Raw genomic sequence first — 16,837 nt, 5'->3', positions numbered from 1 at the left:
AGGCAGAAGCCCTGTGTTCTAATTTTGGCCTCTGTCACTAGGGGGTCTCAGTCTCTGTCTCTGTGAGGGGTTGAGTTCCATAATCATGGTCTCCTCCAACGCTAGCAGGGAGGTTGGATACATTTAGTGGATTGAACACTTACAATCGGAATTTTATTCCCAGCTCTTGTCTTCTTGAGTTTTATGTTTTGTTATCTGTGGACGTATTGCATAGATTCTTCATGTTTCATTCTCCTTGTAAACTGGGGATGGATTGCTGACTGTCATCAAGGGGATTTATATACGATGGCAGTAGAGCTCCTTCCAAAATAAGGGCATTTCAAAGTCTTCAAAATCACTTCAGCATATAATATGGAACATAAGTTTTTAAAATATTGACTGCTGGTCAATTTATTGAGAGGTCTCAGAGGACCCAACTTCATGAAGAATAGCTATGAAACTGCATTTATTTTGTTTAGCTTATTGGTTGTCGTGCATATTCTCACTCAGTTGTTCTCTAGGCAAGTTCATCACTGTTGGCTGGGGCAGGAAGGAGACGCGGTTCCATGGATCAGAAGGCAGGCAAGCTGCCTTTCAGCTGCAAATGGTAAGGTTGGTCTGATGGATAAAGAACCTTCTTTGGAACAAATAGAAGTTCTGCTACACACCAGGAGCTCTTAGGTGTCCAGGTGTTACCAAAAGTGGGGTCCGGCTGCTCGCCGCTCTAAAGCCAATAAAGAGGCAAGGTTGGTGGAAAGGAAAGTTTGCTTTATTCCGCTGGATGCCAGCAACCGGGGGGTGGGAGGGTTGGGGGCGGATTTTTGTGCAAAGGCCGACTCCCCTCCCTGACAACAAGTGGGCAAGAGCTTTTATAGGCCGAGAGAGGGGGCTATATGCAGAAACAGTACAGGCAGCTCTGACAGTCATCTTGAAATTGGTCATGTGGTGGCCTGACCAGCATCATCTTGATTATTAAGTACAGTTAGTCTTTACTTCCAGGGTCGGTTTGTTCCCATTTCTTTGAGGCCAATTCTCGGATTTGTGGCAGCTTATGTCATGGCCACAGTCTGGTCATCATGTAGTTAACTTCTTCCACCCAGTGGGGGTTTCAGTATCTATAAGACAGTTCAAAGGATATGGCTCAGAATATTATCTATAGCCCTTGAGGAGGAACTAAAAAGGTCCTTGACTGTGCTTAATGACTAAACTATTATTATGTAGTCATGTTGGACTGTTTTCCTTTGTTTCTGCATTTTCTCACTTCTCTGATTAAACTTATTGTTTGGCTAAAGGTTTTCTGCAGACAAAAGGCAGGCTGAGGACATGGGGTGGGGTGGGGGACCATAGGGTCCTGCTCTGTTTCACAGGTAGAGGGTGTTAATGGACAGATCTCTTCTGCTCTAGTAAAACTGAAGCTGTTTAGAGACCTTAGGGAATGAGTCATCCTAGAAAGATCCTTTTTTCCTTTCTATTGCCAAGTTGTTTTGTTATTCTTTTTTTCACATAGAGAATAATTATCACCAATATTCATTTAAAAAAATAAGTCATCACAGACAGAAATGAAACATTCTGTATCCCTTCCTGATACCCTTCCCCTTCCTCCCGAGAAGGAGCTGCTGCCCTGCATTCACTGTTGATCATTCACATGCATGTTTTTATCCTTTTCCTACATATGTATATATTAGTCTTTTTTTTTCTGATTTCCCTTCCTGGATGAAACTATGTTTTCCTTCTTTCTGGATACATTTTGAAGATAGAGCTACAGGATTTATTGATAATAGATAGATGTAGGGTAAGAGAGAGAGAGAGGAATTGAGGATAATCCCCAGATGTGGGCCGGAGCAAATGGAAGCGTTTTGTCTGTATTATATGTGGAAATTTCCCTGAGCTGACCTTCTAGGATAGATGGAATCATATACTGCCTGCCGTTACATTTTCCATCCTTACTTTATTTCTGGCTACATTCCGTGTAACTCATATTGTCTCCTAACCCTTCACTAGAGGAAGTTTGTGTATACCACAGGGCGATTTCATTGAGAATAAATCTTGTTAGGCTGCTGTGTATTCCCTACTGTGCAGCTTGTGGCACTAGCACCATTCCGACTTAGCCTATCACTGGAATGTGCTGATGGATGCTCAGGTGGTCATTTGTCCCCAGCCCCACAGAATTGGCTTCTGTCTTCAAGGCTTTCGGGACGGAGGTGCAAGTGGCACTGGAAACCTTTCTTCTTTCTGTGCTGCAGAATGCGGAGCTTGTCCATGTTTTCATCACTGCTGCTGGCTTTATCTCCTCTGGCTCTTCCCTGCCCACCTTCCTCTCATCTTCTTATCTCTTCTGTGCAGAGTTGCGAAGTTTACCCAGTGAATGAAACTCTACCCGCTTAAATTTAGACAAACATAAATTTCCTTGTATAGTTACCTGATAGATTCCTCAGCTCGTTATTTTTAATATCTAGATCTGTAGCTCTTTTTCCCCGTTGCTGTGCTTGGAGGCCACTTTTTAATGCCCAGAGAAAGATTTTGTTTTGCTTTGTTAAGTTCTTTTCTCTCGATTTCTGGGTCTAAGGGCCCTTCTGGAAGGGTTCCTGAGGATTCTGTGAAACTCGATTTCTAGATAGCTTAAACCTTAAATAAAAGGTTTAACTTTAGTAGCCTGGGGCTTGTTTGGTTCTGGGCCATTTAAGGCCCCCAGTAACATTTGTGGTTTTTCCTCTCTTTAGCACAAGTCTGCTTTTCCCTGGGATGACCATAGACCACAAGTTACCTGGCGTGGCGATGGACAGTTTTTTGCTATGAGTGTTGTTTGCCCAGAGACAGGTATGGAAATAAGTTTTTCTTCCTTTTGCTTTGGGGGTTTTCTTTCATTACACCCATGAGGTAACGATGTGCTGCTTTAGGTGTTAAATGAATATAGAGCTAAGAATCAGAAGAGTTCTTTGAGGCTATTTGGCCCAGCCTCCTACCTGTTGGATACGAATTTTTAACAAGATTCATCTAATTGGCTTTGTGAAACCACGACAGTTTTTATTAATAAGGAAGGTGTTTGGAAGTTCGGACTTGACAACATTTATCACAATGCTTTAAGTTTTGCTGTTGTTGTTTTTCTCCCTCTATCTACTACACAGGGGCTCGAAAGGTCAGAGTGTGGAGCTGGGAGTTTGCTTCACAGTCAGCCAGTGAGCCTGTGGCAGGACTGGGACCTGCTCTGGCTTGGAAGTGAGTGGGAGAAGAAACCTTGTAACTTCTTCCCAGAGAATTTCTTGGTACTAGGGTGGGAGTGGTGGTACCTATTGAATGTGGGTGTTTATAAAACACAAAGAGATAATTACTTTTTCTCATTTGGCTGTAAGCCCGTATCTTTCTTTTTTTGTTCCGTGAAGTCTGAATGTGGTTTGAATAGTAGATTCTGAGCTTCACAGACCTCATCATTCCAAGGCCCACACGTTTTGTAGGTTATAGGCAGGGCCTACATGAAGCCACTGTGTAAAACAGAAAGTGGTGCTTAGAAGGAAAGTTGCAGTCTGTGAATTTCTGTGGGGCAGCAGAGCTTTGGTGAAAACTAGGAAAGGGCTTCCTTTCTCTGCACAAACTCCCACACTAAGGGGACCTGTTTGCTGAGGAACACGTGGGCTGGATTTGGGCCCTATTCACCTGTTGGCCTAGTACCCTTGTGCAGGTCACAACCTGCTTGTGATATATGGCTGTCCTGATTATAGATAGAAGAAATATTTCCTGCCTCAGTAGCATCTGTTACAGGCAAAACCTAGGTCTCTAGGTTTTAGACATCTGTTTCCCACCAGTATTTGAGTGGCAATTGGATGACAGAGGAAAGAGAGAAATGTATTTGAATTAAAACTAGAGACAAATATAAACAATATGGGGCGATCAAGGTGTCTTCAGTAGATTGAGAAGTCTTTAAAAATACCTACCTGAGTTGCTGAAGTCATATAATTGAAGGAGAAATAGTTCATGGTTTTATAGGACATTATACTGGGAATGGTTTAAATAATTTATTGGTTCTTTTAAAAAGTCACCCAAGTGCAGTCTAAATCTGTGAGTCTTTGTGGGCAAATAGAGCCCTTGTGCAAATCAGAAAAAGGCACTATGTCCTCTGGGCAGATACAGTCCCACACTAGGGTGACTGCTTGCCAGGAAACATGGGATTTAAAACTTCCTTGGATGGAGGCTTTTTGTTTTTGCTGAAAGAATTGTTTCTCTGAATTTCATCTTGTTCTTAGCCATCTGGATGAGCTTTTGGATGCTCCTAACACTCTGGGTTTGCTTTAAGGCCCTCAGGCAGTTTGATTGCATCTACGCAAGATAAACCCAATCGGCAGGATGTTGTGTTGTTTGCGAAAAATGGACTTCTCCATGGACATTTTACACTTCCTTTCCTCAAAGATGAGGTTAAGGTAGGTGCCTGAGTTGTTCTAGCATCACATTTAGAGGACTTTCCACAGCCATAGAGAAGATTTGTATGTGATATGGGTATGTAAATAGAAGCCCCAGAGTAGACTAATAAAAATAGTGGCTTCCTATGACTGAATTATTTTTACAAACCAAATTGTTTTTCCTAAGGAGATTTTGCAGAGAAGAAATAGCATTCCCTTCTCACCCTAGGTAAAACACAGAAAGGAAATAAAAATGTCAGTTTTTATTGTTCATTTTGACAAAAGCATAATTCTTTCAGTGATAAAGATACTTGTCAGTTTTTTTTTTTTTTTTTGGTACGCGGGCCTCTCACTGTTGTGGCCTCTCCCTTTGCGGAGCACAGGCTCCGGACGCACAGGCTCAGCGGCCATGGCTCACGGGCCCAGCCGCTCCGTGGCATGTGGGATCTTCCCGGACCGGGACGCGAACCCATGTCCCCTGCATCGGCAGGCAGACTCTCAACCACTGCGCCACCAGGGAAGCCCTACTTGTCAGTTTTAACATTTAAACCTTAAGGAGGTTGTGTACCATTTGGATCTTTGCTGGAGCGGAAACAAATCATGGTAATTTTTAATTGTGTAAAAATTTAAATATATTAAAAGTTGGGAGAAGAGTTTAATGAACTCCCATGTACCTATTACTTACTTTCAACAGATATATACCAGCATTTTGCAAAATTATTTTCATCTATTCTTCACTCTCTGCCCCCCCCCCCACCCCCGCCACACACATACACTTTGTAAAAATTTCCTAGGGTTTTAATTTTAAAAATCATATTTTCAGTATTCATTTCTTTAACAGTTGAGAACATTTTTCTTTATATAAGCACAATTCCATTATCACACCTTATAAAATTAGTAATAATTCCTTAATATTACCTAATACCTCGTCTGTATTCAAATTTCCCTGATTGTCTAAAAATGTCGCCTTCATTTGGTTAAATATTTAAACATAATGCATTTTTTTGAAGTCCTCTACATATGATGACAGAGATTTGTTTAATAACTCCATAGGTTAGTAATTTACAGCTAGGGATCAACTCAGGTGTGGGATTATTTGACTTGTGAGAGCAGGGAATTTAGCTCTCATAAAGATTTTGAGGTAAATACGTAAAGGCCAGTGACAGGTCTTTTTTCCCTACTAGGTTAATGACCTTCTCTGCAATGCAGATTCCACTGTGCTTGCAGTATGGCTGGAAGACCTTCAGAGGGAAGAAAATTCCACTCTAAACACCTATGGTAAGACAGCTCTAGTATCTCAGCCTTCTGCCCCATAAAATGTAATTGAAAGTAGTAGGCCGTGGAGTTTCCTTTATCCCTTTCACTTAGTCCTGTAATGGAATCAAAGATAACTGAGGCAGGTAGGTAGAGATGAGGGAGTGGTTAGCTTTTGATGGGAGGGATTTCAGTTATGTATCAGGCAGGGTCTCTAGAGAAACAGAATCAGGGTAAGCTGGCTGGTTGGAAATTCAGTGAAGAGTTGATGTTGCAATCTTGAATCCAAAATCTGTGGGACAGGCCCACAGTCTGGAAACTTGGACAAGATTCTGTGTTACAGTCTTGAGACAAAATTCCTTTTTCTCTGGGAAGCTGTAGTTTTTGCTCTTAAGGCTCTATAAACTCTTTGGATGAGATCTGTCCACATTATGGAGGATAGTCTGCTGTACTTAAAGTCAGCTGATTAGAAAGGTTAATCACATCTGCAGAATACCTTCCCAGCAACATCTAGACTGGTGTTTGACCAAACAACTAGACACCATAGCCTAGCCAAGTTGACATGTAAATTAACCATCACAGGTCATCAGTGCTTTCTCTTCATGGATGGTACCAGTGTAGCAAATCAAAATGCTAGCCAAAGGAATACTGTGGAAGTGAAAGAGAAATGAGATTAGATATAAGTAAGAATCTTCTGTAGCTTTTAAATGGTAAATCAAATTGTAAATATGTATTTTTCAGTGTATATGTAATATGTGAAAGCATTAGAAAATAAAGATGGGAAGAAAAAAAGTTCTTCCGTAATTCTGTCACTCAGTAATAATCGCTATTTAAATTTTCTTGTCTTCCCGATTTTATGTATACATCTCAGTATAGCTGTGATCTCATTTTTGTTAAATATGTAGGTATGGTACCTGCAGTTTTTTTTTTCCATTGCATTTTTTATTAGTTTCTTCTTTATAACAAAGTGAATCAGTCATACATGTACATCTGTTCCCACATCCCTTCCCTCTTGCGTGTCCCTCCCTCCCACCCTCCCTATCCCACCCTTCCAGGTGGTCACAAAGCACCGAGCTGATCTCCCTGTGCTATGCGGCTGCTTCCCACTAGCTATCTACCTTACGTTTGGTACTGTATATATGTCCATGCCTCTCTTTCGCTTTGTCACAGCTTACCCTTCCCCCTCCCCATATCCTCAAGTCCATTCTCAGTAGGTCTGTGTCTTTATTCCTGTTTTACCCCTAGGTTCTTCATGACATTTTTTTTCCTTAAACTCCATATATATGTGTTAGCATACGGTATTTGTCTTTCTCTTTCTGACTTACTTCACTCTCTATGACAGACTCTAGGTCTATCCACCTCATTACAAATAACTCAGTTTCGTTTCTTTTTATGGCTGAGTAATATTCCATTGTATATATGTGCCACATCTTCTTTATCCATTCATCCGATGGTGGACACTTAGGTTGTTTCCATCTCCGGGCTATTGTGAATAGAGCTGCAATGAACATTTTGGTACATGTCTCTTTTTGAATTATGGTTTTCTCAGGGTATATGCCTAGTAGTGGGATTGCTGGGTCATATGGTAGTTGTATTTGTAGTTTTTTAAGGAACCTCCATAGTGTTCTCCATAGCGGCTGTACCAATTCACATTCCCACCAGCAGTGCAAGAGTGTTCCCTTTTCTCCACACCCTCTCCAGCATTTATTGTTTCTAGATTTCTTGATGATGGCCATTCTGACTGGTGTGAGATGATATCTCATTGTAGTTTTGATTTGCATTTCTCTAATGATTAATGATGTTGAGCATTCTTTCATGTGTTTGTTGGCAGTCTGTATATCTTCTTTGGAGAAATGCCTATTTAAGTCTTCTGCCCATTTTTGGATTGGGTTGTTTGTTTTTTTGCTATTGAGCTGCATGAGCTGCTTATAAATGTTGGAGATTAATCCTTTGTCAGTTGCTTCATTTGCAAATATTTTCTCCCATTCTGAGGGTTGTCTTTTGGTCTTGTTTATGGTTTCCTTTGCTGTGCAAAAGCTTGGAAGTTTCATTAGGTCCCATTTGTTTATCTTTGTTTTTATTTCCATTTCTCTAGGAGGTGGGTCCAAAAGGATCTTGCTGTGATTTATGTCATAGAGTGTTCTGCCTATGTTTTCCTCTAAGAGTTTGATAGTTTCTGGCCTTACATTTAGGTCTTTAATCCATTTTGAGCTTATTTTTGTGCATGGTGTTAGGGAATGATCTAATCTCATACTTTTACATGTCCCTGTCCAGTTTTCCCAGCACCACTTATTGAAGAGGCTGTCCTTTCTCCAGTGTACATTCCTGCCTCCTTTATCAAAGATAAGTTGACCATATGTGTGTGGGTTTATCTCTGTGCTTTCTATCCTGTTCCATTGATCTATCTTTCTGTTTTTGTGCCAGTACCACACTGTCTTGATTACTGTAGCTTTGTAGTATAGTCTGAAGTCAGGAAGCCTGATTCCTCCAGCTCCGTGTCTCGTTCTCAAGATTGCTTTGGCTATTCGGGGTCTTTTGTTTTTCCAAATTTTGAAATTTTTTGTTCTAGTTCTGTGAAAAATTCCAGTGGTAGTTTGATAGGGATTGAAGTGAATCTGTAGATTGCTTTGGGTAGTAGAGTCATTTTCACAATATTGATTCTTCCAATCCAGGAGCATGGTATATCTCTCCATCTGTTTGTATCATCTTTAATTTCTTTCATCAGTGTCTTATAATTTTCTGCATACAGGTCTTTTGTCTCCTTAGGTAGGTTTATTCCTAGATATTTTATTCTTTTTGTTGCAATGGTAAATGGGAGTGTTTTCTTGATTTCACTTTCAGATTTTTCATCATTAGTGTACAGGAATGCCAGAAATTTCTGTGCATTAATTTTGTATCCTGCTACTTTACCAAATTCATTGATTAGCTCTAGTAATTCTGTGGTAGCATCTTTAGGATTCTCTATGAATAGTATCATGTCATCTGCAAACAGTGACAGCTTTACTTCTTCTTTTCCAATTTGGATTCCTTTTATTTCCTTTTCTTCTCTGATTGCTGTGGCTAAAACTTCCAAAGCTAAGTTGAATAAGAGTGGTGAGAGTGGGCAGCCTTTTCTTGTTCCTGATCTTAGTGGAAATGCTTTCAGTTTTTCACCATTGAGGACGATGTTGGCTGTGGGTTTGTCATATATGGCCTTTATTATGTTGAGGAAAGTTCCCTCCATGCCTACTTTCTGCAGGATTTTTATCATAAATGGGTGTTGAATTTTGTCGAAAGCTTTCTCTGCATCTATTGAGATGATCATATGGTTTTTCTTCTTCAATTTGTTAATATGGTGTATCACATTGATTGATTTGTGTATATTGAAGAATCCTTGCATTCCTGGAATAAATCCCACTTGATCATGGTGTATGATCCTTTTAATGTGCTGTTGGATTCTGTTTGCTAGTATTCTGTTGAGGATTTTTGCATCTATGTTCATCAGTGATATTGGCCTGTAGTTTTCTTTCTTTGTGACGTCCTTGCCTGGTTTTGGTATCAAGGTGATGGTCGCCTCGTAGAATGAGTTTGGGAGTGCTCCTCCCTCTGCTATATTTTGGAAGAGTTTGAGAAGAACAGGTGTTAGCTCTTCTCTAAATGTTTGATAGAATTCGCCCGTGAAGCCATCTGGTCCTGGGCTTTTGTTTGTTGGAAGATTTTTAATCACAGTTTCAATTTCAGTGCTTGTGATTGGTCTATTCGTATTTTCTATTTCTTCCTGACTCAGTCTTGGCAGGTTGTGCATTTCTAAGAATTTGTCCATTTCTTCCAGGTTGTCCATTTTATTGGCATAGAGTTGCTTGTAGTAATCTCTCATGATCTTTCGTATTTCTGCACTGTCAGTTGTTACTTCTCCTTTTTCATTTCTGATTCTATTGATTTGAGTCTTCTCCCTTTTTTTCTTGATGAGTCTGGCTAATGGTTTATCAATTTTGTTTATCTTCTCAAAGAACCAGCTTTTAGTTTTATTGATCTTGGCTATCGTTTCCTTCATTTCTTTTTCATTTATTTCTGATCTGATCTTTATGATTTCTTTCCTTCTGCTAACTTTGGGGTTTTTTTGTTCTTCTTTCTCTAATTGCTTTAGGTGCAGGGTCAGGTTGTTTACTCGAGATGTTTCCTGTTTCTTAAGGTGGGATTGTATTGCTATAAACTTCCCCCTTAGAACTGCTTTTGCTGTGTCCCATGGGTTTTGGGTCGTCGTGTCTCCATTGTCATTTGTTTCTAGGTATATTTTAATTTCCTCTTTGATTTCTTCAGTGATCACTTCGTTATTGAGTAGTGTATTGTTTAGCCTCCATGTGTTTGTATTTTTTACAGATCTTTTCCTGCAATTGATGTGTAGTCTCATAGCATTGTGGTCGGAAAAGATACTTGATACAATTTCAATTTTCTTAAATTTACCAAGGCTTGATTTGTGACCCAAGATATGATCTATCCTGGAGGATGTTCCATGAGCACTTGAGAAAAATGTGTATTGTGTTGGTTTTGGATGGAATGTCCTATAAATATCAATTAAGTCCATCTTGTTTAATGTATCATTTAAAGCTTGTGTTTCCTTATTTATTTTCATTTTGGATGATCTGTCCATTGGTGAAAGTGGGGTGTTAAAGTCCCCTACTATGAGTGTGTTACTGTCGATTTCTCCTTTTATGGCTGTTAGTATTTGCCTTATGTATTGAGGTGCTCCTATGTTGGGTGCATAAATGTTTACAATTGTTATATCTTCTTCCTGGATCGATCCCTTGATCATTATGTAGTGTCCTTCTTTGTCTCTTCTAATAGTGTTTATTTTAAAGTCTATTTTGTCTGATATAAGAATTGCTACTCCAACTTTCTTTTGATTTCCATTTGCATGGAATATCTTTTTCCATCCCCTTACGTTCAATCTGTATGTGTCTCTAGGTCTGAAGTGGGTCTCTTGTAGACAGCATATATATGGGTCTTGTTTTTGTATCCATTCAGCCACTCTGTGTCTTTTGGTGGGAGCATTTAGTCCATTTACATTTAAGGTAATTATTGATATGTATGTTCCTATTCCCATTTCCTTAATTGTTTTGGGTTCGTTATTGTAGGTATTTTCCTTCTGTTGTGTTTCTTTCCTAGAGAAGTTCCTTTAGCATTTGTTGTAAAGCTGGTTTGGTGGTGCTGAACTCTCTCAGCTTTTGCTTGTCTGTAAAGGTTTTAATTTCTCCATCAAATCTGAATGAGATCCTTGCTGGGTAGAGTAATCTTGGTTGCAGGTTTCTCTCCTTCATCACTTTAATTATGTCCTGCCACTCCCTTCTGGCTTGTAGAGTTTCTGCTGAGAGATCAGCTGTTAACCTGATGGGGATTCCCTTGTGAGTTATTTGTTGTTTTTCCCTTGCTGCCTTTAATATGATTTCTTTGTGATTAATTTTTGACAGTTTGATAAATATGTGTCTTGGTGTATTTCTCCTTGGATTTATTCTGTATGGGACTCTCTGTGCCTCCTGGACTTGATTAACTATTTCCTTTCCCATATTAGGGAAGTTTTCAACTATAATCTCTTCAAATATTTTCTCAGTCCCTTTCTTTTTCTCTTCTTCTTCTGGAACCCCTATAATTCGAATGTTGGTGCGTTTAATGTTGTCCCAGAGGTCTCTGAGACTGTCCTCTGTTCTTTTCATTCTTTTTTCTTTATTTTGCTCTGCAGCAGTTATTTCCACTATTTTATCTTCCACCTAACTTATCCGTTCTTCTGCCTCAGTTATTCTGCTATTGATCCCATCTAGAGTATTTTTCATTTCATTTATTGTGTTTTTAATCGATGCTTGATTCATCTTTAGTTCTTCTAGATCCTTGTTAACTGTTTCTTGCATTTTGTCTATTCTATTTCCAAGATTTTGGATCATGGAAATAGAATCTTGGATCAGCTTTACTATCATTATTCTGAATTCTTTTTCAGGTAGACTGCCTATTACCTCTTCATTTGTTAGATCTGGTAGGTTTTTATCTTGCTCCTTCACCTGCTGTGTGTTTTTCTGTCTTCTCGTTTTGCTTATGTTACTGTGTTTGGGGTCTCCTTTTTGCAGGCTGCAGATTCGTAGTTCCCCTCGTTTTTGGTGTCTGTCCCCAGTGACTAAGGTTGTTTCAGTAGGTTGTGTAGGCTTCCTGGTGGGGGGGACTAGTGCCTGTGTTCTAGTGGTTGAGGCTCGATCTTGTCTTTCTGGTGGACAGGTCCACGTCTGGTGGTGTGTTTTGGGGTGCCTGTGGCCTTATTATGTTTTTAGGCAGCCTCTCTGCTAATGGGTGGGGTTGTGTTCCTGTCTTGCTAGTTGCTTGGCATAGGGTGACCAGCACTGTAGCTTGCTGGTCGTTGACTGAAGCTGGGTGCTGGTGTTGAGATGGAGATCTCTGGGAGATTTTCGCCGCTTGATATTATGTGGAGCTGGGAGGTCTCTTGTGGACCCGTGTCCTGAAGTTGGCTCTCCCACTTCAGAGGCACAGCACTGACTCCTGGCTACAGCACCAAGAACTTTTCATCTACCCGGCTCAGAATAAAAAGGAGAAAAAGTAGAAAGAAAGAATTAGTAGAAGAAAGAAAGAGAGAGAGAAAGAAAGGAAGGAAGGAAGGAAGGAAGAAAGAAAGAAAGGAGGGAGGGAGGACGGAAAGAAAGAAAGACAGGAGGGAGGAAGGAAAGAAAGAAAGAAAGGGGCAGAGGGAGGGAGGGAGGAAGGGAAGGTAGGAAAAAAGAAAGAGGGAAGATAAAGTAAAATAGAATAAAGTATAAAATATAGTAGCGTTATTAAAAATAAAAAAGTAATTATTGAAAAAACAAACAAACAAACAAACAAAAAACGGATGGATAAAACCCTGGGACCTATGGTGGAAGCAAAGCTATACAGAGAAAATCTCACACAAAGCATACACATACACATTCACAAAAAGAGAGTAGGGGGAAAAAAATCGAAAATCTTGCTCTCAAAGTCCACCTCCTCAATTTGGGATAATTCATTGTAAAAAGAGGAAAAGGGGAAAAAGTCTGAAATCTTGCTCTCAGAGTCCACCTCCTTAATTTGGGATAATTTGTTGTAAAAAGAGGAAAAGGGTTAAAAATCTTAAATCTTGTCCTCAAAGTCCACCTCCTCAATTTGGGATGATTCGCTGTCCATTCATGCAGTCCACAGACGCAGGGCACGTCAAGTGGACCGTGGAGCTTTAATCCACTGCCACTGAGGCTGCACAGAGATTTCCCTGTCTCTTCTCTGCTCTCACAGCTCCCGGGTCTCAGCCTTAGACCTAGCCCCGCCTCTGCATGTAGGTCGCCGGAGGGCATCCGTTCTTCGCTCAGACAGGACTGGTTTAAAGGAGCCGCTGATTCGGGGGCTCTGGCTCACTCAGGCCGAGGGGAGGGAGGGGCACGTAGTGTGGGGCGGGCCTGCGGCGGCAGCGGCCGGCGTGACGTTGCACCAGCCCGAGGCGCTCCGTGCGCTTTCCTGGGGAAGACGTCGGTGGGTCCCGGGACCCCAGCAGTGGCGGGCTGCACAGGCTCCCCGGAAGGGGGGCGTGGACGGTGACCTGCACTCGCACACAGGCCTTGTGGCAGCGGCGGCGGCAGCAGCAGCCCCAGCGTCCCACGCCCGTCTCCGGGGTCCGTGCCTTTAGCCGCGGCTCGTGCCCGTCTCTGGAGCTTCTTTAAGCAGCGCTCTTAATGCCCTCTCCTCGCGCACCAGGAAACAAAAGGGAAGAAAAAGTCCCTTGCCTCTTCGGCAGCTCCAGACTTTTCCCCGGACTCCCTCCGGGCTAGCCGTGGCGAACCAACCCCTTCAGGCTCTTCCTGCCGCCAGCCCCAGTCCTCTCCCTGCACTCCAACCGAAACCCGATACCCGAGCCTCAGCTCCCAACCCTGCCTGCCCCGGCGGCCGAGCAGACAAGCCTCTCGCACTGGTGAGTGCCGGTCGGCCCCGATCCTCTGTGCGGGAATCTCTCCGCTTTGCCCTCCACACCCCTGTTGCTGTGCTCTCCTCGGCTACTCCGAAGCTTTCCCCCTCGGCCACCCGCAGTCTCCGCCCGCGAAGGGGCTTCTGGTGTGTGGAAACCTTTCCTCCTTCACAGCTCCCTCCCACTGGTTCAGGTCCCGTCCCTATCCTTTTGTCTCTGTTTATTCTTTTTTCTTTTGCCCTACCCAGGTATGTGGGGAGTTTCTTGCCTTTTGGGGGGTCTGAGGTCTTCTGTCAGCGTTCAGTAGGTGTTCTGTAGGAGTTGTTCCACGTGTAGATGAATTTCTGATGTATCTCTGGGGAGGAAGGTGATCTCCGCGTCTTACTCTTCCGCCATCTTCCTCCGGACTGTACCTGCAGTTTTGTAACTTGCTTTTTTTTCCTTTTTCTTTTTTACAAATTTATTGGAGTATAGTTGCTTCACAATGGTGTATTAGTTTCTGCTTTATAACAAAGTGAATCAGTTATACATATACATCTGTTCCCATATCCCTTCCCTCTTGCATCTCCCTCCCTCCCACCCTCCCTATCCCACCCCTCCAGGAGGTCACAAAGCACTGAGCTGATCTCCCCGTGCTATGCGGCTGCTTCCCACTAGCAATCTACCTTACGTTTGGTAGTGTATATATGTCCATGCCTCTGTCTCGCTTTGTCACAGCTTACCCTTCCCCCTCCCCATATCCTCAAGTCCATTCTCAAGTAGGTCTGTGTCTTTATTCCTGATTTACCCCTAGGTTCTTCATGACATTTTTTTTTCTTAAATTCCATATATATGTGTTAGCATACGGTATTTGTCTTTCTCTTTCTGACTTACTTCACTCTGTATGACAGACTCTAGGTCTATCCACCTCATTACAAACAGCTCAATTTCGTTTCCTTTTATGGCTGAGTAATATTCCATTGTATATATGTGCCACATCTTCTTTATCCATTCGTTGGAAGCTGGACACTTAGGTTGTGTCCATCTCCGGGCTATTGTAAATAGAGCTGCAATGAACATTTTGGTACATGTCTCTTTTTGAATTATGGTTTTCTCAGGGTATATGCCCAGTAGTGGGATTGCTGGGTCATATGGTAGTTGTATTTGTAGTTTTTTAAGGAACCTCCATAGTGTTCTCCATAGCGGCTGTACCAATTCACATTCCCACCAGCAGTGCAAGAGTGTTCCCTTTTCTCCACACCCTCTCCAGCATTTATTGTTTCTAGATTTCTTGATGATGGCCATTCTGACTGGTGTGAGGCGATACCTCATTGTGGTTTTGATTTGCATTTCTCTAATGATTAATGATGTTGAGCATTCTTTCATGTGTTTGTTGGGAGTCTGTATATCTTCTTTGGAGAAATGTTGATTTAGGTCTTCTGCCCATTTCTGGATTGGGTTGTTTGTTTATCTGCTACTGAGCTGTATGAGCTGCTTATAAATGTTGGAGATTAATCCTTTGTCAGTTGCTTCATTGGCAAATATTTTCTCCCATTCTGAGGGTTGTCTTTTGGTCTTGTTTATGGTTTCCTTTGCTGTGCAAAAGCTTTGAAGTTTCATTAGGTCCCATTTGTTTATTTTTGTTTTTATTTCCATTTCTCTTGGAGGTGGGTCCAAAAGGATCTTGCTGTGATTTATGTCATAGAGTGTTCTGCCTATGTTTTCCTCTAGGAGTTTGATAGTTTCTGGCCTTACATTTAGGTCTTTAATCCATTTTGAGCTTATTTTTGTGTATCGTGTCAGGGAGTTATCTAATCTCATACTTTTACGTGTCCCTATCCCGTCTTCCCAGCACCACTTATTGAAGAGGCTGTCCTTTCTCCACTGTACATTCCTGCCTCCTTTATCAAAGATAAGTTGACCATATGTGCATTGGCTTATCTCAGTGCTTTCTATCCTGTTCCATGGATCTATCTTTCTGTTTTTGTGCCAGTACCACACTGTCTTGATTACTTTAGCTTTGTAGTATAGTCTGAAGTCAGGGAGCCTGATTCCTCCAGCTCCGTGTTTCGTTCTCAAGATTGCTTTTGCTATTCCAGGTCTTTTGTTTTTCCATACAAATTGTGAATTTTTTTGTTCTAGTTCTGTGAAAAATGCCAGTGGCAGTTTGATGGGGATTGCATTGAATGTGTAGATTGCTTTGGGTAGTAGAGTCATTTTCACAATATTGATTCTTCCAATCCAGGAGCATGGTATTTCTCTCCATCTATTTGTATCATCTTTAATTTCTTTCATCAGTGTCTTATAATTTTCTGCATACAGGTCTTTTGTCTCCTTAGGTAGGTTTATTCCTAGATATTTTATTCTTTGTGTTGTAGTGGTAAATAGGAGTGTTTTCTTGATTTCACTTTCAGATTTTTCATCATTAGTGTACAGGAATGCCAGAGATTTCTGTGCATTAAGTTTTTATCCCGCTACTTTACCAAATTCATTGATTAGCTCTAGTAGTTTTCTGGTAGCATCTCTGGGATTCTCTATGTATAGAATCATGTCATCTGCAAACAGTGACAGCATTACTTCTTCTTTTCCAATTTGGATCCCTTTTATTTCCTTTTCTTCTCTCTTTGCTGTGGCTAAAACATCCAAAACTATGTTGAATAAGAGTGGTGAGAGTGGGCAGCCTTGTCTTGTTCCTGATCTTAGTGCAAATGGTTTCAGGTTTTCACCATTGAGGACGATGTTGGCTGTTGGTTTGTCATATATGGCCTTTATTATGTTGAGGAAAGTTCCCTCTATGCCTACTTTCTGCAGGGTTTTTATCATAAATGGGTGTTGAATTTTGTCAAAAGCTTTCTCTGCATCTATTGAGATGATCACATGGTTTTTCTCCTTCAGTTTGTTAATGTGTTGTATCACGTTGATGGATTTGCGTATATTGAAGAATCCTTGCATTCCTGGAATAAACCCCACTTGATCATGGTGTATGATCCTTTTAATGTGCTGTTGGATTCTGTTTGCTAGTATTTTGTTGAGGATTTTTGCATCTATGTTCATCCGTGATAGTTGCGTGTAGTTTTCTTTCTTTGTGACATCCTTGCCTGGTTTTGGTGTCAGGGTGCTGGTGGCCTCGTAGAATGAGTTTGGGCGTGTTCCTCCCTCTGCTATATTTTGGAAGAGTTTGAGAAGCATAGGTGTTAGCTCTTCTCTAAAGGTTTCATAGAATTCGCCTGTGAAGCCATCTGGTCCTGGGCTTTTGTTTGTTGGAAGATTTTTAATCACAGTTTCAATA

At 41.3% G+C, this 16,837-nt stretch overlaps 1 protein-coding gene across 1 annotated transcript in view; it reads left to right on the top strand.

Moving 5' to 3' along the window:
- LOC132481687 (elongator complex protein 1-like) overlaps window positions 1-16,837 on the top strand; it is a 44,087-nt gene that overhangs the window by 21,116 nt on the left and 6,134 nt on the right. The window contains exons 8-12 of the mRNA XM_060086517.1: window positions 501-586; window positions 2,700-2,796; window positions 3,105-3,195; window positions 4,268-4,391; window positions 5,555-5,648. Coding sequence (XP_059942500.1) covers window positions 501-586; window positions 2,700-2,796; window positions 3,105-3,195; window positions 4,268-4,391; window positions 5,555-5,648 — 492 coding nt within the window. The remainder of the gene's footprint in view (window positions 1-500; window positions 587-2,699; window positions 2,797-3,104; window positions 3,196-4,267; window positions 4,392-5,554; window positions 5,649-16,837) is intronic.

Source organism: Mesoplodon densirostris, chromosome X, assembly GCF_025265405.1.
Source record: "Mesoplodon densirostris isolate mMesDen1 chromosome X, mMesDen1 primary haplotype, whole genome shotgun sequence".
Taxonomy (NCBI): domain Eukaryota; kingdom Metazoa; phylum Chordata; class Mammalia; order Artiodactyla; family Ziphiidae; genus Mesoplodon; species Mesoplodon densirostris.
The sequence above is the reverse complement of the archived record's forward strand: the minus strand, read 5'-3'. Positions and strand labels throughout refer to the sequence as shown.